Source organism: Echiichthys vipera (assembly GCF_963691815.1).
Source record: "Echiichthys vipera genome assembly, chromosome: 21".
Lineage (NCBI taxonomy): Eukaryota > Metazoa > Chordata > Actinopteri > Perciformes > Trachinidae > Echiichthys > Echiichthys vipera.
The window spans coordinates 20181575-20209255 of NC_139846.1; the positions used below are offsets into that span (position 1 = coordinate 20181575).

Sequence of the window (27681 nt, forward strand, 5' to 3'; positions counted from 1 at the left end):
AGCGCTGTAGGGCGAGGAGGCTCACTAATGTAAAGGAAGCAATTCCCTCGTCCAGAAGTAAGAGATAAAAAAAAGAAGCACAAGCAAGGGTGAAGTTGCATTTGAGGATAATGGAGATCATTACCAATCTCTTCTATTTTATAGGGGCAGATTTTCACTCTAACAACGCACAAATGTTGCTTTTGACACAGTGTTGTACTTGCGGATGGTTGAGTGGGAAGAATAGACCGGCATACAACGGAAGAAATACCCACAAAGACATTTTAAAGGGGAAGTGCACTGGTTATTTTTCTTAAAGGGTAAGGCAGGTCAGGGAATTAGAGCCCCCCAAGGGGAAATCTATGTCAGCAGAAAGACTATTGAACACAATTGAGCAAACATTTCTCAAACTTCAAGGTTCACAAGACTCTGCCTGACTTATATCCAGTGATGATTCAGGTAGATATACTTTATTGTTGCATTAATGAAATGTCATAAGGTTGGGTATCCCAGCCTCACCATCATTAAAGGTATGCTGGCATATAGGGGTTCCTTGGGGTCGCGATTAGATTCAGAATCTATTTGTGGTTCAAAACGATTCTCGATTCAAAGCGATTCTCGGTTCAAAATCCTTTTTTGAATTAGTACATGCTTCAAGATCGACTCCGGTCCTAATTATGGAATGAAAACATTAGATTATACTTTATTCTTTGAAAAAGGTATCAGCTGATTGCTATTATGCTATAATGTATGTAATGCACAAAGGCAAATCTTTGACCAAATGTAATTTAATCATGCTTAACTTCCACATTTTTTAAATACATCTGCTGACTTGAAAAGTAAAAGTGCTACTAACATAGATACAATTATACACGTAGGCTAGTAGCTGCCTTATTTCTCAGAAACTTGGCCATTTCCAAAATAAAATTGTACAGAAGTAACACTGCAAAACAGGTATTTTGCCAGTTCCTAGTTTATACAACATACTATTTTAGTGTAAAGTATATTTTCACCTTATATCTTGTAATTCCACAGTGAAAAGTTCTGTGAATATTATGCAATTATTCTCATTTCCATATGTATTTGGTATTTGGGCCTGGATGTGTAACGCTTTATTCTGAAAACCGGATGTGGACACAACAAAAATATTGTATTTCATGTAAAGTTAAAACTTCATCTCCTCTCTGCAGGTGAGAGTTTTATAGTATTTACAGTAAAGCGTTTACCTTCATATCAGCTCCTCTGTGCCGTTTCAATGCATTTACCATAAATGTCAGAATACGGGCGCACCACAAATATAGGGCCGGCTGGTTTGACTACGGAGGAGCGAATGACGGCTCACTTGACCGCAGTGGGCGTTCGCAGTGTTGCAGAAGTACTTGACTTTCATTTTGCAAACCTTGAATATTGAATGAGTCATGTCCAGCGTCTCCTTTCTTGGAGGTTGTCAAATCCAAAGTGTTCCCAAACACTCGCCTTCAATTGACGGCCATGCCTGGCAGTGCCTGAGTAGCCAGTAGCTTCCTGCAACAGTGGTTACGGAAGCCGCGAAGTGGAGGAGCGAGATTTATGGAAATGTTTACTTTTGACCTGTGCTCAGTGTTAGAAAAAGCTATAAACTATTAAACTTTAATGTTTACTTTCATTAATCTTTGCTCATTTAAAGATTTATATGTTCATGACCAAGATCTCAGACAGCATTTGTTTGATATTGTCAACGTATTTATTATCATGCATATGGGCAGTTGGATCCAAATAGTAATGAGTAATAGCAACAAGTCTGAGACCATTTATTACTGAGACCATTTATTACTGAGACCATTTATTACTGAGACCATTTATTACGTAAGTATATGCAAACCAGACATGCTGTACCACATTCACCTCTGTATAAGGATGTGAGTGCTTTACACAAATACTGTATTTTTATTATATTATCATCATATCATTTAATTATGTTAATTGCAAAATGATATTGCTTTTACATTATGTATTTATTTTCATTACAATATCATTGCCTCTCTCTCTCTCTCTCTCTCACACACACACACACACACACACACACACACACACACACACACACACACACACACACACACACACACACACACACACACACACACACACACACACACACACACACACACACACACACACACACACACACACACACACACACACACGCGCACGCGCGCACACACACTACTTAATCTAATACTCTCATCGTATCATCACATGATTCATCGTAGCGGCTTAATGTTTTTATCTGTATGTCTGTCCATTATGTCTATTTCATAAATCCTCTATGTGTCCTATCCATGTCGCTCTTTTATGGCACATTATTTCACCAATAAAACAAATTCTAATGAACTTTGAAGACCTAATTATGTCATTGTCACATATTCTGAAATAAAGATGCGTTTAATCTAATGAAAACAATTGAAACACACAGAAAACCTGGGGTCAGCAGTGTAATTTATCTGCTCTCTGGGTTTAACAGATCATATATGTGTATAACCTGTATAATGAATGTATGTATGTATGTATGACATCCAGGTGATTGTGGGAACTGTGTTTAAGATGAAGAAAAATGCTTTGTATGTTTAGTGAGAGTTACTTATACACCTGAACTGAAACTGGTAAGAAACAGGTATAATCATGACTCACTTTTTAATGATAACTGCTAAATAGGCTTCCACGCCGGCCTATACATGCTTATACTGTTGTTGAATACTACTTTTCCTTCATTGAGAGAAGAGAGTGATATTAAAGGCTTGTTTGAGTGGAAGTCAGGTTAGTTTAAGTCTGTAATAGTGTATTTTGCCTTTGTTTGATGCTTATACTGTTGTTGAATACTACTTTTTCTTCATTGAGCGAAGAGAGCGATATTAAAGGCTTGTGTGAGTGGAAGTCAGGTTAGTTTAAGTCTGTAATAGTTTATTTTGCCTTTGTTTGATGCTTATATTGTTGTTGAATACTACTTTTCCTTCATTGAGAGAAGAGAGTGATATTAAAGGCTTGTGTAAGTGGAGGTCAGGTTCGTTTAAGTCTGTAATTGTGTATTTCGCCTTTGTTTGATGCATCCAAATTGAGTGTCCATGTGCCTGTAATGTCTTCTTCATGCCCCTGGATGGAGACAGTGAGGCAAAAATCTAAATTGAACACTAATATACAAGTTCATTACATGTTTTACATTTGTCAGAAGGGATTTTGGGCAAACCGACTGTAAAATGAGGCTTTAAAGCCAACCTAAGACCACAGAAGATCTTGTTATGCACCAACAATAATCAGTGGTTGGGGTTTCATGGGTTTTAGGCCCAACTGTAACGAGACCACTTCCTAATCACTCATAGGGGAAAGCAGGCTGCAGGGGGTTGTTCAGAGATGCACTTCTAAGTAGAGGTTTGTGAATTGTGACAAAAAACAATCATGAGGAAATCAACAAAAAGTCATTTCATTTCAGGAAAGTGTCAAGCTGTGTATTATAATCTATAACCTTAGCTATGCTTGTTTCTACTATTCTGCGGTCATATTCACATTACTATAGATATTATTATAGTTGCTGGAAGTGTGTCTGTGTCTGTCTTTGTCTCTCTCTCTGTCCATCTGTCCGTCTTTTCTCTCTTTCTCTCTTCTTTTCTTCCTCCCCAACCGGTGCAGACAGATGTGCGTCCTCCACAGAGCTGGGTCTGTCTGATGTTCCTGCCTGTTATAGTGAAGGTTTTCGTTGCCACTGACTCTACGGGGAAATTGTTGAGTCTATGTAAATCATAAATAAGTCATAGAGTGTGGTCTTTACTTAGTTTGTAAAGTGTCCTTAGACAACTTTTCTTATGATTTGACACTATAAATAAAATTGAATTGAATCACATTTTTTTCAAACTACATCTTTGGTGCAGATAAGGTAATGGGATACATTGTTAATACTTGTGTGTACAAGAATACAAAAAATACTTTATTCATTCTTACTACATTGTGTCATACCAAGGATATTACACTGCTACATTTAAAAAAGGTGCTGTGTGGAACTGCTACATTTAATATGTTGCCATGTGTTGTGGCCTAATCGAAAATGCTTGCAGAAGGCATATTAAAATTAATTTAGTAAAATAAACTTAGTTTAAGTGGGTTTACCCCTCAACGAAATCACTGGATCCACACTGGCATCCTTCAACTGTCCGCCCCGCCCACAAGACATCTACGTCTCCTCCCATTGGTTTAGAATCAATGGAAGGCTTCTTAAACCGGGATCTGGTTGGCTCACGGGGATGTCAATCACTCTTCCCACGGTCGTTCTATGCAAATCGACGAATAGATGCGGAACAGGGAGAAAGGAGAGCATAGCGGGCATAAGTAGAGGGGGCGGACGAGTGTTGCCCTTCATCAATTCAGCACAATTTTATACTCTTGCGGTCCCATTGTTTTATTTTTACCGTAGTGGACTGGGATATACACGGAACAGTCGGGGAAATGGCGCAACCGGACGGCAAGAAGATATTCTTTGAGAACCTGTCGGGAGCGGGCAAAGCCATCGCGGTGCTGACGAGCGGAGGGGATGCTCAAGGTAAACTGTGGAGTGACACTTTCAAAGATACATGTATGTGTGTGTGTGAGTGTTGACAGGCCCGCAGAGGGCGAAAACACACCTGTGTGATGCTGTACTGTTACAGTGGAGCGGCACGACCCTTCGTATTACAGTGTTAAAAGCACCGTACTGCAGCTAAATGTATGACAGTGACATAGCGTAGTAAGGTGACGACATTATTCATTGAGGAAACCCGCCAGTTAGCATGCTAACGTGAAGTATCCTGCTAACTCGCTAACAGCATCATCCCCTGGCGTTCATTTGGTGGCGTGTTGTGTCGGTGACAGCAGGTTAGAGAGCAGTCAAGGTCACATTTTCACATTCACAGGGAGTTTATGGGTGCAATGACTCACGAGCTGCTGCTGCCGCCATTTAATTAAGTAAGGGTTAATTGACTCTGACTGTTAAAGCAGTGACCGCCATAGAGGTGCAGGCCACTCTGCACTGCGGGCTACTGCCAAGGAGGTAGACACCGCAGACATGGCTTAACATGCGCCTTTTCCTTGAGATGAGACCTTAAGGCCGTGCTTGTTGTTAATTAGCATCCACAGTGAGGGCCGGTGGTTTGATGCCTGTATCCTGTGTACGTGATGAGCTGCATAGCCTTACATCTCTGCTCCGGGTTTGCGTCACAGAGGAAACCCTGGTCACGTGCTCACCGGCTTGTCTCTATTTGACTGGAGCAGGGGTGACACACACACCTACAGCATAAGTACTAATACCACACTTTAAAAACACCCTGTCACAAGTTAAAGTCCTGCATTCAAAGTGTTACTAAGTCAAAATGTACTTTAAGTACAAAAAGTACTCATTATGCAGAATGGCCTATTTCAGAGTATCCTATATTATTAACATATTATAAGGATGTAAATATCACTTTAATGTTGCAGCTGATAAAGATGGGGATCATTTTGTTTACTTTATATTCTGCTGTGTATCTTACTCTATAACAATACGTGCTATTTCATATATTGACAATAGTGTGTATTGATAATCTGATAAGGTAAAGTAACTAGTAACTTACACAACAAATGTAGTGGAGTAAAAAACAACACAGTGGTGCTGAAAACCAGTATAGCTTTTCAAATCAAGCCCTGATATGAGTTTCTAAATGCGGAAACTAAAAGTTAATACGTGAAAGATACCAGTAACTAACAGCCCTTCAATGTGAATCTTGCAACTTTAGAGACAAATTACTCCAGAATTTACACTTTGCAACATGTTAACGCATTGAAGATGTTCTGGCATATGTTTTTGGTTAAAGGAGAACACTTAAACACACCTAAATTAAGATTTAATGTTATTTCCATGACTTAGGAAAGTTCAATCAATACTTGTAAACATGAACTAGTCTCTCTCAAAGCCTAAAGTTATGATGTAATCAAGTATAAAGCGTGATGTTGCTCCGTAGACAATGAATTGTGAAAGATGTTAGAGATGACACTGAGAGCACCCAAGAAACTTTGTGGACCTGCAGAATGTTTGTTTTCTTTATTCTTATTGTCGTGTTAACTCTAGTTTTGGGAGTTAGGAGAGAGAATTTGGAAAATGGGCACAGCTCCCCTCTAAGGGCTGCCTCTAGACAGCCATTGAGATACGGATTAGTCATACTACGATTATGTAACGGGATGGGCTTAGATAAATGCACCGTAACACTGACTTCTTAATAGCATAGTAAAATCATTTAGTATAGGTGGGTCGTCTAAAATGGGAAAGAGTAAATATCCTAATAACCGAGTGTTCCTGTATTGATGCACAGGTATAATTTATGTGTCTGCTAAACCATAATAATAATTATTATAATATATTATTACCTGTTATGTTGTGTAGTTGATGTACGACCATTTTGACTTCCCCAAAACAGTCATTTTTCACAGCAGGCATTATGACTTAAAGGAAAAGCACAATTTAGTGCTCCTAAAACTTTAATGATGGCTCAGTTGTATCCCAGTATCCCAGTAAGTCATGTGGGAAATAACCAGGGTTTTCCTTCTTTCTTTGTAAGTGTTTCTCAGTCTATGATGTAAATCCTTGGTTTCCGTATGATGATTAACACAACAGTCATTCTGTGAATGAGTGCTGGGGGGATTGCGGAGAGGAGTCAAATGGGGGTTGCGAATGGTGACATTTGGTGGTCGTAAAACATTGATAACATCTACTGGGGTCAAGAACATTGTGCAGTGTGTTTTGTTGTTTTTGTTACTTCAGTGTCCTTGTGATTGTGAAGGTGCTGCGATGTGACTGTTTATCTGCTGCAGCTACTTGGAGAGAGCCAGAGAACATTTCGGACCTGGTTGTGGTAGTGTCTCTCCTGTACGCATACAGCTTAGTAAAGACATGATTTGAGAAACACTGAGGACTCCAGAGCATTTCTATCACAGTCATCGCAGTGTGACAGTGAGTCAGCATGCACAACACAAACTGAAGCAGCTAAATGGAATTGAGCCATACTTTAATTTATTTATATACACCTGTGCTTCGCCTACTGTGACGTCTCTAAAGTTCTTCTGTGAAAAAGGCCCGTGGGAGGTCAACCTGGAGATTTTATTTTAGCTTGCTCTCGTGACTTTCTGCATTTTCAACAAGAAGCAGCACTGCAGTTCTTTGCACTGTACTGAAAATTGCCAGTGAAGTTATGGACATTTATAGCTCTCTTTGGCTCTGGAGGAATGAATCGATCCTTGGTGGGGGGGCTTTAGAGTTAGAATCCACCGTTAGCAGCACACATGAACACACAGGGGGAAAAAACACACGATGAGGTTGGCCCCAGAGCAAACCAATGAGGCGGTGGCATGCATGACAGGAACTGAATGTCGTGTCAGAGGGCATTGTGTAGCCTTGGCTTGGTCTTTTCACTCACTCTGCACGACAAAGTGTCAGTTATGCAGAACGAGTAGTCCAAACTTAATGACTTTCAGCTTTGATAAAGACCTTCATGCTTTGTCTGTCTCTAAACTGCTTCTGTCTTCCGTGATTAAGCCAGGATGTTCATTTGAACATAGTTATGTAATCAGTAGGTCATGGGCTGTTACACTGGACGCTGGGCAGTATGGTGAATAGCCTGTCCTATATGGGTGCTTTGTTGGTTCTGTGACTGTAGGGATGTAGACATATATGTACTAATTACTTCCCAGAATAGTTTACTGTATAGATTTAACTGTCTTTTCACTTTCATTGCTGTCTTCTCCATTGCCCCACTGTCCTAAACCCCTGTGTTGCTTAGTTACAGCACTGCTTGGCTGCCATTAGATGTGCAGTCCTCACCAGTTTTTGCAGAGAAAGGAAACTCTGTCCTTTCTTCTGTTGTTTATACCTCCCCCAGTCAGCCAAGTTTCTGTCGGCCTCCTGTGGGTAAAGCATCACCCATGATTCCCACTGCCTGTCAGTGTTTAGCTAACCAGCCATTGACATTCAAGTCACAGAGCAGTACATTATGGTTACTGCTGAGTTCACTTGGACTAACCTCAAAATAACTGGGAGGCTGTAGGAGGAGCTGGGAAACCATCTGACCAAAAATGGCAGTGTGCTGTGTAAGGGAAAAAATGTGGCCCAAGCCACCGATAACAGTATAAACACAGATAGGCTGCATTTACACACACAGGCACAGACGTTTCAAATTTCAGTAACACACCTCTTCCAAATACTGTGACAGCTTTTACCTAATAGCAGTACAAACAAATCAATTAACAGGGAAGTTTTACTGCTGCAGTTCTTTGTGACAGAGATGAAATACTTATTCATGCTGCAACTGTGGAACAGCGATGCAAGGATGGCAGGCTTTTTCAATGATTTGCTGCAGTTAAAACACTTGTTTGCTCCCCTTAAACTAGGGCTTGAATAGTTAGCTGTTTGTGATAAAGCGGGGTAATATTCCTGAAGATAAGAATTACCGTTTCAAATTGGCATTATCACTAGAATAAAACCTGTATGATTACCACACTTTGAAAAACTCAAGGTAAACGGTCCAGTATCAACTTAAGTTGGCAGCAGTCTCCCAGATGCAGGCACAGCAACATGGGTTTGTTTAATGCCAATGAAAACATGGCTGAAGGCAGTGACAGCACTTTTCAGCCTTCCAAGAGAGTCTAAGTCTGAAGTGTGGTTGGATTTGTCTTTTATAAGAGTGCTGAGGCAAACCTGATCGAAGATCGTCACCCTGTCTGCAGAACATGCAGAAAGAAAATTGCTGGAAAAGCTCATTATTCATTTAATGTTTATGCAAACAAAAGTGCTGCTAATTGTATTTGTGGTTTACAGTATAAAACTTGTGTAATAGTAGTTTTGGAACATTTTCAAAACATTTGAACAATGCCACGATAACACTGACAACCTTGGTCATTTTGCTCACTATAATCATGGTATGAAATGTTCTTACCGCTTCATCTGCTTATCACTGCAGTGCTGCACAAAGTTGTTGTTTTTAAGATATTTTTTTTGCTATTCTTTATTTTTTTTCAGGGATGAATGCTGCTGTACGTGCCGTGGTTCGAATGGGGTTATATGTGGGAGCAAAAGTTTATTTCATTCATGAGGTGAGTCCCTGCTTTGTGATGATCATTGTTAAGGCCTTTTTTCCCCGGTCTACATCCATGGATACAGGAATGTTTATCTCACGCAGCAGATGTTAGGCTTTGGCGAGGGCCCGTGTTCTGTTTGCTGTGCCTGTGATCCCTGCACATTTGTTTATATCATGGACCTCCTCGCTCAGTGTGTTGTTACATAACTCGAGCAGATGCCTCGTATGACACTCCCCTCCCACTCAGGTACCATAGTACATTGCGTTCTCCTGCATCCGTCTGCAGAACACTGTATTAGGATGGACAACCGTTAAATCATTCATATCAAATTCTTAACAATAACACATTTGTACTTTTCTATGGTATTGCATTAGGTTGAAATATGTGTTTAATTATGAGTGATGATGACCTACTGATGTTGTTTGGAGTCCATATAACTCCAGCTGTTAGCTTAATGCCGTTCGTAGTATCTGTTTGGAAATCCCATTTATTTATTAACGAATGATATCCCATCTTTTTTTAAATCAGGGATATCAGGGTATGGTGGACGGCGGGGAGAACATAGAGGAAGCCACATGGGAAAGTGTCTCCAGCATGCTTCAAGTGGTGAGTAATTATCATGGGCAGCATTCCCCTCATCGAAGGCCATTAAGGGGAACACGCAAGTCATGGAGCTAAAAGAAGAAAAGGCTGTTTTGTGGTTAGAGAGGTCATCCCATAACATCCCAGCAGTCACTGTGTGTTCATCAGCAGTGTTTACTCTTGTAATTGTGTCCTTGAGGAAGACACTCAACACCGTACTGCATGACGTACAAATAGAGGAGTTGTAAAAAGGAAGCGGAGTGATTTAAAGTCACTGGGAAAAGAGAGTGTATTAGGCCGCAGACATTTTCACACTTGTCGTCATCATCAGGGTGGGACTGTTATCGGCAGTGCCCGCTGTAAAGAGTTTCGCAGCCATGAGGGACGCCTGAAGGCAGCTCACAACCTGGTGCGGCAAGGCATCACCAACCTGTGTGTGATCGGTGGTGATGGCAGTCTGACGGGAGCCAACCTCTTCAGGGAGGAATGGAGTGGGCTGCTGGGGGAGCTGGTGGAGCAAGGTACGGAGTAAAGATGGACATTCTCTTTGCTTTACCCGCACACTTTTTTCTTAATTCAGGGTGGGCTCGCAGTAGTGCGGGCTCACCTGCTGCCAGCAGACATTTCATTTTGTACAGTAGGTTAGGCATTTCACTCATTCCACCTACTCTGATACTCTCACTGTATTCGAACATCTTCTATTAGCTTTCCTATCACTACTGTTTTTTCTCCATTATTATTCTGACTGTTGTCTCACACAGTCTTTATGAAACCCTGCCTCTTCTTTTGTTTGATGTGAATGTAAACAATGGTCCACATCGTCTTCATAAAAGTTTCCACTGTTAGTAAACTTTAGGTCATGTTCTGCTATAAGTTGAAATGTGATGCCTTTTTCACACAGATGCATTTACATTTAACAATTAACATTTATTTTTTACTAAAAGGGGCTCACTTTTGGTTAAAGTGGAGTTGCTTAATACAATGTTTTATAGCACCTTCAGAATTTGACAGTGCAAATCACCTCCAGCATGCAAAAACAGGATGAATTAGTCGCTCCAAACACAAAGTAATAATCCAAAGGGGGTCGCACGGTAAATCAACAATGTTTCTTACGCTAAATAACTGTTCAGGTTTTTCCACTGAGCTTAACAGTTTCCATCGCTGTTCATGCTGTTAGATTTTGACAAGCCTAGAAAGTAACCAGTTGGAATTACTAGTGAAATACACTGTAAGACACAGAGGAGACACTGGTTCAACTCTATCTTACTGGTCCCCTCAGGTTTGATCGAGGCTGAATCCGTTCAGAAGTATTCGGCCCTTCACATCGTGGGGATGGTTGGCTCCATCGATAACGACTTCTGTGGAACTGACATGACAATCGGCACGGACTCTGCTCTGCACAGAATCATCGAAGTGGTGGATGCAATTATGACAACTGCACAGAGGTGAGGGAGCAGCTATATTTTTTTTATTTCTTTATATCTGTTATCTTGATTAGGCTAGGAGCAGTGGTGCCTCCTAAATTGGTAATAAAAGAGAGATAATGAAAAGTCTATTTGATGTCCTTAATAGGATACTTTGTAATTACGGTGACTAGGGCTGACAACTATTAAACAAAGTCTTAGTCGACTAACAACACGCACGCACGCGTGCACACACACACACACACACACACACACACACACACACACACACACACACACACGCACACGCACACGCACACGCACGCACTCGCACACGCACACGCACACGCACACACACACACACACACTAGTGATTTAATCAACAGATCTGTAAAACTGAGTTTCTCAACAAGTTAAAATGTAAAAGCACCACTTTAAATCTTGTGTTGACAGGAGAAATAAGTCTTTCAGAATCCGAACGATTATGAAAAAGTTTAGTCTGCTCTGATTGGTCAGAGTTTCCGGGTCTTCTGCGCTCTTGGAGTCTCCGCATCGTTATTGCAGCCGGGGAATTCCACACAACAACCTGACGGCTCGTTTAAAGGCACAGTTTCTAAATATTGGCTGTGTGCATTTCTCTGTGGATTGAGTATTTCGATACCTTCACAGTGTTCATATAGCACCTCAAGCTGCTTTATCAGAACAAAGACATGGTAACTTACTTTCCACAAGATGGGACATTTAAGGTACTGAAAAATAGATTTTCAGCGTATCTTAAGGAATATAAAATGCATGCTTCATTGTCGACCTGTCAGGAGATTATCTTTTTGAGTTGGGAGCTGCCCTTAAATACCTGTTTTTGTATGCTGTATTACTCAAGTGCACTGCTAAGCCATATTTTCTGTTCTGATCTTTCAGTCACCAGAGAACATTTGTATTAGAGGTCATGGGGAGACATTGTGGGTAAGAATGCATTTGATAAAGTTAATAGCAGATCCAGATAGAAAATTCCCAAGACAGAGACTATTATCACCTATGTTTATACACACAGTGTTCATCTGTGTGTTTTATCATAGCTACCTGGCCTTGGTGAGCGCCCTGGCTTGCGGAGCAGACTGGGTGTTGATTCCCGAGATGCCCCCAGAGGACGGCTGGGAGGACAAGATGTGTGAAAAACTGTCTGCGGTAACATGATCCCATTTGTTCTCCACAGTAAACCCAATGAACCATATTGCAGCAGTGACAGTGCTCTATAATGCTCCCTAGCTGTCTTGTTTAACAAGACGATGTTGTTATTTTTCACAACTTTTCTACAAGGAGTGAACTTGACCTTTTTTAACAAAAAAAAAACAATGTCAAGGAAAGTGTTAAGTCTCAGTCTTCTGGTGTCTTATCATATTTTTTCTGCTTTGGAAATGTGCTATTGTTCTATGATTCAGACCCGTTCCAGGGGCACAAGGCTGAACATAATAATAGTTGCAGAGGGAGCCATTGACAGGCATGGGAAGCCTATAACCTCTGGTTTAGTCAAGGATGTGAGTACCTGAGTGCAAAGAAAGGGGAAACCAGAAGCATAGAGACCCGTCTGATGGAAAGTCTTCTGAATCACAAAAACCTTAAATGTTCAGTTTTCCTGCAGTTCGTCTTGCATGATGATTGGCCTCCCAGGATGCTATTGTAAGTGGAAAAAAGTTCAATTTTTCTCCTGGTAAAAAAATCGTAATGCTCCACAATAATACAGTGGTGACAAGCACTACGGTTGGCAGGACATTGCTGATTACAAAGCGTAAACACAAGCTGCAGTGACATCTCTCATTTTGAAAGAATATATTCTCAGCTCCTGGACTCTTACCATCGTCTGGCCCCCGTGCTTCTGAGAGCCCACGTCACAGCCACAGTCTCAGTCTCAGTTTTTCTGTCATGTTGTTTCTCCACCACCCCTCCTTGTAGAACCGAGCAGGGATGAAAAGGCTGAATATCATAATTGTAGCCGAAGGGGCGATTGATCGTAGCAACAAGCCCATTACCACTGACTATGTCAAGGATGTAAGTACAGAGCTTTGTGTAAAAGCCCCGACTGCCTCCTGTATGACCTCTACTACTGTACTGCTGCCCTGGTGTGGCTCTGACTTTGCTGTGTTTCTGGAGTGCTCTATCAGACACACTTTCTAGTTTGGTAAGACGGCTGTCACGATACTACTGCTGTAAAACCCTGAGCAGATACCCTCACTAAACCTCACAAAGACAAATGTAATTTCCTTCTAACGGCCTCACACATAGTTACATTGAATAGGTTTTTTTATTTGTATAATACAGGAATGCTTTGACACTGTAAATTTGCTCACAGAGGTTATCCCTGTATGCCATGACCCTGCACTAACATGTCAAGCATTTTGTTTTCTTGTACAGTCCCCGAGTGTCACCATTTGATTTAGAGCTTCCCACTTGGTATTTCCTGTGATGTTCAGTTTAAGCTGAGAGCTCCCCGCTAACATGACTGAGAAATTAGATTGGCTTGCTTGTGCTTTGCCGTTTCCCCTTCTCTTTATCTTTTCTACTGTGTTTGCATTCCAGTATGTGATGTGCCTGACCATGTATGTATGTATATATGTTTGCACATTCATTTCACAGAATAGCTATTTTCACTGTATAGTTTTATTATAACGACAGAATTTCACCTTTAGCTGTATTACTAATATGCATGAGATAAGTTTGTATAATTTCCCAGAAGGGTCCTTTAGTTTATACTATAATTCTCATGAGAGGAATAACAGTATGTTGACACAGTATTTGCTAAGACCTGTACATTTTATCCTCCTAGCTTGTTGTCAAATGCTTGGGTTTTGACACGCGGGTGACAATCCTGGGGCATGTGCAAAGAGGAGGGACCCCTTCTGCTTTTGACCGCATCCTGGTGAGTCCACACATTTTTTTTTATTAAACAAATAAATTAAAATAAAAGAAATGAGTTAATAATTTGTTTGAGTTTCTGATGCTTTGTCATATATGCACTTCTATCTATGTACTGGCAATATTTGCTGCTTGATATATGGCTCTCATGTTCCTAATTCTAAGGGGGCTTACATGGGTAACTGTTTTTGTGTTTTTTATCTTTATTCTTTACTTTTTTTACTCTTGAAAAGTGTTATATCTAAATAGATCACCTTGGGCAATTTTAACCTGCATTTGTCACCATTATTGAATTTAGAAAACAATCATTGGTTGCAGCCCTAATAGAAAATTGACTAAACACTGATTTTGGATCCATAACGTTGTCAGAGGTGATTTATCTATCTTCCTTGACGCACATAAGAGAAGTTGGACTTCAGGGCTTTTTGACAGAAATCTCTCCGGTTTAGGGAAAGATAGTGGTTCAGGTTAAAATCAAGCCCCCACCACAGCAACTTCCTGGTTGATCCAATAAGGAAGTGCCAAAAACTGCAGTTCTCAGAGTGTCCACTAGGTGTAGTTTGCACGATAGAGCAATTTGTCATTGACCCCCATGTTAAACAGGCTGTATTCACAGCATAATTAAACCTGTTTAAGGCCTGGTACAAAAAAACATTCTAGTCCGTATGTTTAGGTCATATCTCCATGACAACACTGAGGGGGGTGTTTTTTTTTTTGTACCCGGCTAGTTTTTATTTTATTGGAGGTTAAAGTTTATGAATAATTAGAGGCGTGGACAGCTAGCCCTCACTTCTTGGAGGTAAACGTCAGCCAGATAGACGTCTCTCCCTCCCCCCAATATCACGGACATGCCCTTTTTTGGTAAGTGAAAATGAGGCGACTCCTGTAGGCAAGGGCGATTGGATCAAGTTGAGAGAACGGTCCCCACGGGTATGCTATATCAATTTTTTATAGTCTATGGTTAAAAAAACACACTCTGACAGAAAGCCATGAAGGCTTACTTCTCCCATGTGCTGCTTGGACTACAATTGACATGCTTGACATTTTTAATTTTTAGTTTTTATAAAATAAATTCTCTATATAAGTCAGTACAGTCTTCACCCTTTTAACCTGTTTAATGTTTGCAGTGTGTTGTATTAAAGGTATTTTAGTAGAAATCGTCCAGTCGTCCAGAACATTTCCTGTTTAATCCTGTGTATGTGTCTGAGGGGAAATGACCCCAGGTTTTAGGTTAAGCACATTAACAGATTTATGGCTCAGCACATGCATTACAAAGTGAGTGACAAATCTCTTCATGTTTACCAGAAACCAACTAAAAATTGAAGCAGAGTAAAAGATATAGCAGAGAAGTTTCTCCAATTTTGTGTCCAGTGTGAAAAAGAAATCTCTGGATTTGAGGGAGAATTTGTTGGTAAAGAGATCATTACATGTTTTTTTTTTTGAGAACATGACATGTTTTCAGGAGAACAGCGAGGATGATGCCGTTTCATCTGTGTGTTTGCTCACACAGGCCAGTCGTATGGGTGTGGAAGCTGTTCTTGCCCTTCTGGAGACTACAGCTAACACGCCAGCCTGCGTGGTCTCTCTGTGCGGTAACCAGTCGGTGCGGCTGCCTCTGATGGAGTGTGTGCAGATGGTAGGCACTGGACTGGGCTGGAGACAGGCCACACATTCAATACACACACAAACACTTGGTTACTAAAGTACGGATGTTGAGGAGAGAGGGAAACTGCAAAGCACGAAGAAACACAAATACCGGGAAATGACTCAGCTGGAGAGTCAGTGGGGACGGGTTTGAGGAATATTTAGTCACGATGACAGACCGCACAGCCCATTGGGCCTGGAGTGGCTCTAGTGTTCACGAGAGAGTTGTATTGTTTGAGAGGCAGTTGATTCTGGTTAATGGTTCTCTGAAGCATTTGGCAGGGTTTGCGATAACTGCCCGGTGGATGGTGGTGTAATAGCAACCCATCTCTGTAGAAACGCACAACGAGGCTTTATTGTTGTACTCGCAAACCATGTTTGGATTTTGACAGAACTCAAGGGAAAATCAGCACAGTTTTTCAGTAGTTCAGGCAATAAATCACTTTAAATTGTCATCTAGGATTTTGTCTTCCAAAGATTATGAAAACAAGATAAAATGAGCCGCGTTCTGCGTCACAATGATGCTCTTGGTGTGACTTGTGTTAAAAAAATCCAGTGCACCCCCTTTCCTATACTGACTGGAATATGTTGAGTATAGTTAGGTGTTTTCACTAGGTTGTGGCAGTGCCCTATACCATATTTGATCTACTTTATCTTGGCAAATGTATTTTTATTGATTTTTTATATATGTATTTAATGCATATATACAGTATGTGTATAATGCAATTCTATTACAGGTCAAAACAACGTTACACTTGCATTGTTCTGTCTCTTTAAACTAGAAAAGCGATTAATGCTGCAATTCACAATAGGTACTTCAAAGACCTGAGTATGAATGCAGATAGATATTTAATCAAGGCTTTAATAAAGAGCCTATTCAGTGTATGAAATCATACTGACTTCAAACAGTGAGAATACTGCTCTCTTTCCCTTAGACTCAAGAGGTCCAGAGGGCCATGGATGGAAAACGGTTTGAAGAAGCTGTGAAGCTTCGGGGCAGGTATGACTGACAGCCTGCTGGGACAATCCGATATACCAAAGCCATCACTCCTCTCGAGATCAAGACACGGCCTCAGTTTGATGTTGCTTACTGTAGACAGGTGTAGTACGGATAGGGGATCATGGTATTTAGAACCCCACCAATCTGTTGTTTATACACAGGATACAATCAACAATCAGCTGGACATGATGAAGCAGATAATGCAAATTACAAGCCCTCAGTTTGGGTCCCTATGTTATGCATTTTCAAGCATGTGGTACAGACATGTTGTGTTTTTGAATATTGCATGTGCCATGTTTTACTGCAGGAGCTTTGAAAACAATCTGAAGACATACAAACTGCTGGCTCATCGTAAACCAGAATCCGAACTGCCAATTGTAAGTCACCTCACGTCCTCTTGACATTTTCTTTGAGACTTTAGAAAGTGACCGTCTAAAGATCTGCTTCTTCTTTTTTGTACATGTTAGGTCCCCTAAAAGGCTCCCATATAACAATGTATTATTATTATTATTTAGAAATATACATACACTAAGCAGGAGTTATTTTCACACATACAATAGCTGTCTCCACCATGCCTGGAGTGCAGGATGTTTCTAGAGCATTGAATTTGCCTCCCCAAGCCACTGAGATGTTTAATTTTTTATTACACTGACGATACTAAGAACCTGCCTACAAATGACTCAGCTACTGCAATCATTGTGTACTGTGCTGCTGCTATTTTCAGAGGAAGCCTTGAAAGCAAGGCTTTTATACTGGGTTTAATGTTCCTGGCAATGCATGCTTTAGCCACATATAATATAAAAAGTCATAATAATAATGTGAGTATTTCTCTGAAAACAGGTGCATTAAAGCATGCTAGGTATGCTGGCAACCAGCATATACGCTGTCAGTTGTTTCCTGCTGTTAAGTGGAAAATAAGGTGACTTGTAGTTATAGCGACCAGTTAATGAAAAACTTATTTTACCTGCTTGCTGTGCAGCCTATAGTCGCAATGAAATGCTTCACATGAGGCACAGGTGGCTCAGTGTTGGTGTGTCGTGCAGTGATATCACATGACACCTGGCTCCCCGCTAAGGGATGACTTGTTCAACCATGCCAGGAGCTGTGGCAGCCTGCTGCTGTAGCTCCAAAGGAGGCCGCTCAGACTGAAGATCAGTGAAGTGTAGAGACAGCAGGGCAGACTCCATGCTGTGGAGCTCGCCTCAGGGCTCGGCTCCCCCTGCTTCTGTGATAATGACCACTGTAGGCTCAGAGTGTAGCAGCCATTTATTGATTCACTCTGCAGAGCTTAATCAACCGTCCTCAAACTGCAGCAAATAGTACTCTCTTTATTTAGAGTGATGATTTAAAGATTTAAGTCACATTTTACGTCTGTTTCTGCCCTCAGAGTAACTTCAATGTGGCAGTGTTGAACGTCGGCGCCCCTGCAGCGGGGATGAACGCTGCCGTCCGTTCAGCCGTCAGGGTGGGCATCTCTGAGGGCCACAAGATGTTTGCTGTCAGTGATGGCTTTGAGGGATTCTACAAAGGACAGGTGGGTACTATATCACTGATATACTGGTGCATGTACTGTAAGATTGCATGTATACACCACTTTGTAATCTCAGTCCGACTCTCAGTCAGAAAGTCATCACACGAAGGAGATTTAATGTTTTAATGTAATGCAAATAATCTGCTCTAAAAGTTTAATTAAATATTGTATGTATTACTTTCATGTTTTAATCAATAACTCAGAGAGAATTGAGAGAGTCAGATAGTACAACACTGTCCCAAGGGATAATCTGTCCAGATTAATGTAAACCAATTTCCAACACTCTCAATCCTCTGCCCTGCTCAGCCAAAGTTGATGCAGTTCCGCAGTAAACCCACAGAGGGCAACAGAATATACAGACTGTAAAGGAGTAATGAGTCAGTGGGCTGATTCTCACCTCATCTAACCCTGGAAAAGTCTTACATTTTGAATGAAAGGTAGCAGACATATAAGTCTTTAAGTGAAACTTGTCCTGTGTGAGTCAGTATTGTAATCTGAGACGTTGCTCTTATCCCGGTCCATGACTGGTAAAACTGGTTTCACACTCCTGCCTCTTATCCTCCTTTGACCTTTTCCCAGTGAAAAATCAAATGAAATCCCCTCAGTCCACAGTTGGCTCATTTAAAGAACAGCACTTAAACGATCTGATCATTTATCTTCATCAGAGTGTCCCCAATATCAGTGGTTAGTTAAACATCCCTTGTGTGCACTGGCCAGCTGAAATCTGGCTGTGCCAACTGATACTAACAAGATTAGACCACCGGGAGTGATAGATTTCTATACTTCAGTGCTCTGGGACTCTTTGTTGTGTAGCCACAAAATAGACTTTCTGCACTGACACCCCACGAAGATGTGTCAGAAATACAGCACTGTATCTAACACAGGAGGGTCTGGGTGTGTTAAGGTGTGTGAAAATGAACCAACAATACAGAAACACTTTTAGGCATAGGATTCATTCATTCATTTGAATGCTAAAGGAAGGAATTGTTTAAAACTTGATGGAGCATGATTGTGTCATATTCTGCTGTCGCCTTCCCCTCAGATTAAGGAAATTAAATGGGCTGATGTGGGAGGATGGACGGGACAAGGTGGATCCCTGTTGGGAACCAAAAGGTAAAGTCTTTCGTCTTTCCAGCTTTAAAAATGAGATCTGTAGTTTTTTTTCATTCTTTATTTATTAAGTCATCCCATAGAGGGGTGGAGTATTGAAACAGTCAGAAAAAAGTCAGAAACAGACTTTAAAGGGTCGGACTGGGACAAAATATTGATACGGAATTGATTATATTGTCAATACACTGGCACCAAATATCAATGTTAATGGAGGTTAGCTCACACTCACTGGGGCGACCCGGGTGGAACCGAAGGGTGTGCGTTAGCTTCTGGGACGACAAAGTCCAGTTACTGTTAGTCAGTAACCGACCCAGGTTGTGTGCGGTGCAGAGTGGCGGCGATTAGCTAGGCATCAGGATATAAACACAGGCAACAGTTTTCACACCTATGTACCTATAACTGGTCAAATGTTTTAAATGCTCTGTAAAAGCTTATATTTCGTAAATAAACAACACATTTGTTCTTTCCCTTCCTTCAGAACACTTCCTGCAAAGCATGTTGACAAAATTGCTGAGCAGATGCGAAAGCACAACATTAATGCACTCCTAATTGTCGGTGGATTTGAGGTACGTTTTAAACGTTGTTTTCCCCTGCTACTTAGTTTTGCTAATGAGGATACATTCTCATTTATACTTTTCATAAGCTTTTTTTTAGTTCTTGTCTTTTGAAAATTCACGACAGTAGTGCTAATGTTATATTTCATATTCAGCAACATGAGAATGCACAAACACTTAAGAATGACAGAGTAACTGTTGAAGCATTACCAAGTTTATTGTCAGATGTCCATGTGTACAGTATATGACAGGGAACATTTAAGTTGATCATTTCCATCAGTCTTATGCCATTTAATGTCAACACACCACCATATGGCTCCTTACATAATCATGCTTCAAACACATTTCTCTGTCAGAAGACAAAAAAAATGTAGCATAAACTGTTGATTTTCAGTACTGTGATTATATATATATATATATAAGAAAACTGTAACTGAAATAGAAATAATGATGATTTGGTTTTTATTGGAAACAGAGAGCACCTGCTTTTTTCCAGCCATTTCACGCACTCCCATTTAGATGCTCACCAGCTTTACTTTCCTGTGATATATGCAAGTATATGAGTTCCATGTGTATGTATGGATGTGTGTGCGAGAGAGTCGTGGAGTGGTACCTGTCTGTTTCGCTGCTGTCCGTTGTGATAGACATGGCTCCTTCCCTTGGCACCCTCAACCTTTGTCTTTCCCTAACATGTGGCAAGTAGCACCTCTCCACTACACCAACCTACCAGCTGCACCCTTGCAGACACTAAAGCCCTTGGCTTTGCCCTGCAGGCCTTCCTGTCACTGCTGGAATTGATAACGGCGCGCGGGAAATATGACGAGTTCTGTGTGCCCATGGTCATGGTCCCAGCCACTGTCTCCAACAATGTGCCGGGCTCAGACCTCAGCATTGGCGCTGACACGGCTCTGAACGCCATCACTACTGTAAGTGATGGGGCTAGCCACCAGAATAGATGATCTCAGCTACACACAGTCGGATGTAAAACAAAACACGCATGAACACAAGCAGATAAACACTCTCAGAACATCTTTCTGCTCACTTAGCCAGCCAGCCAATCATGTTTGAAGAAGGGAGAACATCGCTCACTCAGTCATTTTACCAGCCTGTCAGTGAATTGTTTAGAGGAATATTTTTTTGAACATGGCATTGGGAAAATACCAGAAACATCAGAAACTCAGACAAATTGAGTCACATCTGTATTGTAAGGCATGACAGAGTAGCGTCCCTCCCTTCACTATCAGGTGAGTAAGTGAGTGACAACATGGAGGCATGCTGTGAGGTGCCCGAGTGTCGTGACCGCCATGTTTGCTCTGCCTGCACTTCTCCCTGTCTGCTTGTTTGTGTCCTCCCACATCATTAACATCAAGATGAGTGGTTAACAGGGTTGATGTTGTCTAGTTAGCTCATAGAGCACAAACTAACACATTGTAGTGCAGTTAACATGCACTGTATTGCATGTATCTCCTTGATAATGAAGCTTCTAAACTAGCTTTATTCAGTAACGGTGCACACATTGTGAAGTTCTTTCTGCAAAGAATACATTAAAAAATACCACATTATTCCTGTTTTGTTTAAAGGATCATGATAACTTCAAATGAACATGAACTTAACCCTGTGTGAGACTCAAGAACCAGCGCAAATAGAAAGAGAATAACATCTCCCAGCCTGAATCTTTGCCGCCCTCTTCTTCATACGTCATCCTCCTCTGTGTATGCAGACTCGATCGGTGCTTGTCTTGCCTGCATATAACCTCGCACAGCAGACATGGTCGTCATGCAGTGTCACTGCATTAAGCTGCTGAGGCTCACAAACACACAGACCTCTGTCTTTCTTCCCTCTATTCTGTCTGTTCCATCACCTTCCTTCTACATTTTGTGTCCTCCAACTTTTTGTGGCTCTACTCTTTCACTCTACTCCTTTCCTCCTTCTCTTACTTTCCCCTTCCTCACTTTCTTCTCCATCTCTCTATTCACACTTTCCTCCGGTCCTCTCTGTCAAAGGGAAGCCATTGCCACTATCACACGGAAAGAGCTGGAATGGCAGGATACACTCAAACAAACTTAGAGAGACTCACCTGTCTCTCTCAGTGGCTGTCCTTCTGTGGCTCTAACGCGTCTTCATATACTGCCGCTTCAGGCCTTTGAGAGTCTGCTGCAGCTGTATGAGGCTCGTACTACCTATGAGGAGCTTTGCATCCCGATGTGTATGCTGCCTGCCACCATAAGTAACAATGTACCCGGCACAGATCTAAGTATCGGGGCAGACACGGCCCTCAATGCCATCGTGGAGGTAAAGTAGTCCAACCGCCGTCCGCACGACTTTGCCCGCTTTGTTCAAGATGCTAATGCACAGAGGATAAAAGTGTACATGATATTAAACATCAGTGGAGTTAATGGTCCAGTGCTTATACTCAAGCAGTAAAGTGTTGCATTAGTATTTGCTGCAGTCTATAGATTTCTGTAGCCATTAACAACATGATCTTAAACTAACTGTAGTTCTAAAATTAACTTCAGGTATAAGACTAACTTTAACCCAAACTGTCTAATATTTAAAGGGGCACTCCACAGATTTTACACATCAAGACGAGTTTACTTGTCATGAGTAGTACTTCCTGGCCAGTGTTTTTTTAGTGCATTACCACCTGCAGGTTTGCAGCTGTAGAGACGTTGACATTTAGAAGCCAAGATGCTCAAGTTGGATTATGGGAAAGGTACCCAGAGTTTTTGGAGCTTGAGCCATACTAGGTACTGAAAATCTGAATATGTCAGCCTCTGATGCCCTGATTTTGGCCATTCTTTCTCTAATGTGTTTGAGTTCCCAAACCTTATGACAGTGCGGTGCTAAATCAGTGGAATGCCCCTTCAACACTGTGGTAGCATCAGTTCCCTGATTTAAAACTGATTATCAGCATTGGACTTGTAGAAGATAGTTTCCCTCTTGAAATCTAATTCTTTCCAAGTGTTTAACATGTTAATTGTAATTGGTATCTTAAGTTTACCATTTGCTGTGTTCTCTCCTTACGCAGGACTCCAGTCTAACTGGGGAAAGTAGCCTTTTAGCTTGAATCTGCTTGAACTGTTTAAACGTAGCATGTTGACATTTGTGCAGATTGAGAAAATAAGCATGCTGGCCTTGAAACTGCTGTCTCTGCTGTTGTTATTCTATGTGGAACGTCTTACTTTTACAGTACATGACCTCTGATCATCACTGTTCTTAAACCTGTTGGTTTCACTTTTTGACACCTTGATATGTTGAACACGACATTTAACCTGGAAGTATCTCACATGTAACTTGTCATAGTGCTGAGCTTGTATTAATCACCTTATGTATACTGACATTGTGAACTTGTATGCATGTGTCAGACTTGTGACCGCATCAAGCAGTCGGCCAGTGGAACCAAGAGACGAGTCTTCATCATTGAGACCATGGGAGGCTACTGTGGCTACCTGGCCAGTGTAGGAGGCCTGGCTGCCGGAGCCGATGCTGCGTACATCTATGAGGAGCCGTTTGACATCAGAGACCTGCAGGTAACACATCGTCTCTTAGTAATAATACCCCGAACATGCACCCCTCATTGACTGACGCTGCTGTTTATGTCACTCTGATTCGTCCAATCTCTGTCAAGGCATTCAGACCCCCAACACACACTTCATCCACTAGAGGGTATTCAGGCTTGATTCTGGGACGGCCTCTATGGTACAATGCCATGTACTGGTTAACATAACTCGCATTTATTTTCCCCCACAGGCCAATGTTGAGCATTTGACAGAGAAAATGAAGACCAGCATCCAAAGAGGACTGGTCCTCAGGTAACATAATGACGGCTTAAATTACACCAGTGCAGACAGTCACAGTAAATTTTAAGGTTAAGCCACTTAGTGATTTTGTAATGGAAATAATAAAGACAAATTCAGACACATAACCAGGGAACAGCTGCTGTATTTGTCAGCAGGGCTTATGACCCAGTATTTCCAGCCATTAGCACTTAATTTTAGTTTGCTTTTATAGCAAACAGATCCATTTTGCACTGCTGCTTTCATTTTGATATCACTAAAACATGAATTCGGTAGGGAAAGAAGCTGATAAAGCAGCAAACATCCCTAGTTGCACTTTGGGAACAATGGGTACATGTAGCCTCAGACATCGTTTTCTTTCTCTGTGTATGTGCGTGTGTGTGTGTGTGCGCATGTAGGAACGAGAACTGCAACGACAACTATACCACAGACTTTATCTACCAGCTGTACTCAGAAGAAGGGAGGGGAGTGTTTGACTCCAGGAAGAATGTGCTGGGACACATGCAGCAGGTAGGCACAGCTTCACTGGTTCCCATTTCACATTGACTAAAATGTAAGTATTCCCTTCTGTAGCAGTGTCAGGGGGAACAATTCATCCAGACATAGAAAGATTTAATAAACAAATTTCTATATTTGTATCATATCCCCATTTTACACGGATGGGCTTTGTTGTATTTTAGCTTTGTGTCTGGAGATTAGCACATATAAAACTGGATCAAACAAAACTTTTAATGATCCCCAAGAGGAAATTTCATTGTGCTTGCAGTAAGTAATAGGATACAGAAACAAAATGAAGGAAAATTTGCAATATTTATATATTTTTAAAGTAGTTTGTTGGGTGTTGTGGCAGCTCTGGGTGTTGAATCTGGCTCAGACTTTTACATATTGTTTTGCATATTCATGTCTCTGTTATTATTTCCTGTGTCTTGGATGTTGATGTGACATATTTAAAACATAAAGGTAAAAACATACATATGCACAAACGAGATTCATCAGCAAAACTGAGAGAAAATGCCAAATTTAATTAATACACAGTATATCTGGAAAACACGCCACACAAGTGTCACCGCCAAATGCAACATTTTGATTCTCCTGACAGGGCGGAGCACCGTCTCCATTCGACCGTAACTTTGGGACCAAGATCTCTGCTAAGGCAATGCAGTGGGTTACCAAAAAGCTGGTAGAGACCTTCAGACAGGGTAAGGTCAACGCTCCAGTTCAACGTTAGTAAATTGACCCGTGGTAGTTGATCCTCCCTCCCTACAGAGGCGTGACCGTTGTGAAGCAGATCTGTCATGGAGTCACTTTCTGACATTTTGATGTATTTTTGACCTCCAAAAAAGGAAATGACTTATTGATCATTGACATTCATCAGCATGACTATTTAAGGAGGCTCGGATGTGATAACAACACTAACAACTGTGAGAGATGTGTGATACTTCTGAACAACAGTTTGTCTTGAAAGCACAAGACTACAAATAAAGTTAAAACTCCTCTTTGTTTTTGTATGTCTATTTCCAATACACATGGATGACATAAGATGAAGGTAAATCTTTTTTTGCTGGCTCCATGACCATCTCCATCTTTATATTTAGCTCCATATCCCTGTCTGTCTTTCCTGACATGTTAGACAGTAAATCCGCATAGACACTTGTGGGGCACGGCTATGACTGGTGAGCATGCCAGTCTGTGTCTATGCCTTAGTCTCAAATTTAGCAGATGTCACAAAGCTACACTATTTCCAGTTCGCAAGTCATTGGAAATTGTAAGACTGGAAACTCTGAGCATGAGCTGTAAGAATAACGGACACATTTTCCTGCTTTGCCCCACATGCTCTCGATGCTTCATGTTGCTTCAGTTGCTTTTTGTGTTTCATTCAGTTGCACCCCATTGTAAGTCCTCCCGTAGATCCCCACAGAGCTGTTTTAGTTACTACTTTTTTAAGAATAGTCACTAGTCATCACTCTCACACCCACTGCCAAACAAAATTTGTTTGCAAGCAGCTGAAGTTCATTCCCGTGTTTCCTCCTCTGACTGTTACGGGCTTCCCCCTGCAGGCCGAGTATTTGCTAACACAGAGGACACCTGCTGCCTGCTGGGGATGCGTCGCAGGGCTCTGGTCTTCCAGCCCGTTGTTCAACTCAAGGACGAGACTGACTTTGTGTGCGTATTACACTTCTTTACCATTTTCACAGGCAATTTCACATTCTTTTTTTTTTGTTATTTCTGGCTCACGCCACCTGCCGGGGTGTCACAACTAAATGAATGAGGCCTACATTGATGTTTGAGCTGATCTGTAAATTATCCAGTATATCAGTTTTAGCATTTGAAGGTCCCATATTATAATAAGTAAGATTCCCATGCCTTTTTTGATTAAGTATAAATACTATGATTGTATCAAAATACTCAATCCACAGAGAAATACAAACAGCCTGTATTCAGAAACTTTACCTTTAAACGAGCATGGGGGGCGTTCCCCCCTCTGCTTACGTTCTGGTCTGGTAAATAAACCTCCTATATACCCGCCAGTCCAAAATGCAAGTTGATAAGCTTACTATTTTAAAAAAGATGTTATGGGGCCTAGACGTGAGTTGATGGATCTGAGCTCACACTGAGATGAGTCGATAGAAGCGCGGCCGCCTCAGAAACAACTCCGCAAAGTGTCAGTCAAAACAGCGAGGTGCGCCCACCTGAGGATTTGCTGGTGTGATGCTGAACTCAAGCCCCAATTCCCATAAGGCCTGTAATGCGCAAATAAAACAGGTCTTTTGATTAATTGTTCTACAGTTTCTTCTTTGTCTTGGAGACTGACACTCTAAAAACAGTTCACTCAGCCCCACAAAAAAAATCTGTGAATCTCTTAAAACTTCTCGCTCCACTTCTCACTCCCTCAGGACACTTTTTCAGCCGTGTCTCTATTCTGAACAAGGGGTAACCGGGCTATCGGCTGTGCGTGTCATCTTTTTTTTAACAAGGCTGGCCATAATGCATTAAACATTAACATTAAAGCATGTATACAGTACATGTTCTAGTGGAAAGGCAGCTTGATATGGGACCTTGAAAGCCACCAGATAAGAATTGATCTTTTCGTTAATCCTTATTCATTAGAAGATATTCGATTTGTGCTGCGTGTGACCATCAGAAGTGAATATTTTTGCCATTTATGAAAACGTGAGAACCACAGTGCTGAGATATGCTCGTCTGTCTGCAGTCACAGGATCCCTAAGGAGCAGTGGTGGTTGAAGCTGCGTCCTCTGATGAAGATCCTGGCTAAGTACAAGACGAGCTACGACGTGTCAGACTCCGGACAGCTGGAGCACGTCGTCCGCAACCGACCTAGAGAGTTAGACGCTTCAGTAGCCATGTGAAGGCCGGCGCATACTGTACGGTGGCCTGCAAAGTCCTGTCTGTGTGTAAGACTGCGTGTGTTGTAAAAGAGCTCAAGTAACAACGTCAACAGCCGTCTCTGTGTGGCCACATACCGTTTTCATTTCCTGTCTGTGTCATTTCCCCTCAATGTCACTCCGCTCTGTTTGGTCTCGACAAACTCATGAACTGTAACCTAGCCTCCGCAGTGCTCCTGATATCAAACACACACACACACGCTCTCGCACACATCCGCACAGCTGTCCTGCCATGCATCTGTGTGTCCTTGTTGCCCTGGATGTTTAATGTCACCGCTGTTTTTAAAAAAAAAAATGCACTTTCTCTGTCTCCAGTTGCTTAGGCAGGCTCTGAGCTCAGAGCTGCGCGAGGACAGAATAGACACTGTATCTGATGTAAAAACCAGTGTGTGTATCTGCCTAGAACCAGTGTGAGGTTCAGCATATTTATGTGAGACTGATGCAATACAGTTCTACTGCTGCAAGTCAAGAGAACTGCATGCTGTGCTTTACACTGAAACTAATATTTATCTTTTTAACTTTGTTTATTATGTTGCTCGTAACCATGGATATATTATTAACAGTAGGCACTGCTGTACTGAGTAGCTGTCTGTCATATTGCACAAACAAGTTAGATGTGTAAGAGACTTAATGTTTCCCACAGAATAAAATCAGACTTGAGAAGT

General features: G+C 41.4%; 1 protein-coding gene across 6 annotated transcripts; it reads left to right on the plus strand.

Moving 5' to 3' along the window:
- The first annotated feature begins 4328 nt into the window (after positions 1–4328).
- pfkpa (phosphofructokinase, platelet a) lies at positions 4329–27681 on the plus strand. Of its 6 annotated transcripts, XM_083936594.1 has the most exons (23): positions 4329–4543; positions 9023–9096; positions 9610–9687; positions 9995–10184; positions 10943–11108; positions 11985–12029; positions 12143–12251; positions 13017–13112; positions 13888–13980; positions 15487–15612; positions 16556–16620; positions 16928–16997; positions 18008–18154; positions 19194–19264; positions 19740–19827; positions 20589–20741; positions 21955–22107; positions 23181–23345; positions 23566–23627; positions 24011–24122; positions 24712–24811; positions 25670–25775; positions 26824–27681. In XM_083936594.1, the coding sequence occupies exons 1-23, from the start codon at positions 4450–4452 to the stop codon at positions 26978–26980; spliced, it is 2520 nt and encodes an 839-aa protein (XP_083792720.1). In that variant the 5' UTR covers positions 4329–4449; the 3' UTR covers positions 26981–27681. The 6 variants fall into 6 exon arrangements, with proteins under 6 accessions (XP_083792720.1, XP_083792716.1, XP_083792715.1 ...); XM_083936590.1 differs by lacking the exons at positions 13017–13112; positions 21955–22107 and adding an exon at positions 12506–12601; XM_083936589.1 differs by lacking the exons at positions 13017–13112; positions 20589–20741 and adding an exon at positions 12506–12601.

What these genes read in the sequence shown, in the direction of transcription:
- pfkpa (XM_083936594.1), top strand. Translation starts at nt 4,450, where the DNA reads ATGGCGCAACCGGACGGCAAGAAGATATTCTTTGAGAACCTGTCGGGA. An exon ending in TCTCCAGCATGCTTCAAGTG is followed by an intron (nt 9,688 to 9,994) that starts GTGAGTAATTAT and finishes CGTCATCATCAG; the next exon opens with GGTGGGACTGTTATCGGCAG. An exon ending in TGCTGGGACACATGCAGCAG is followed by an intron (nt 24,123 to 24,711) that starts GTAGGCACAGCT and finishes TTCTCCTGACAG; the next exon opens with GGCGGAGCACCGTCTCCATT.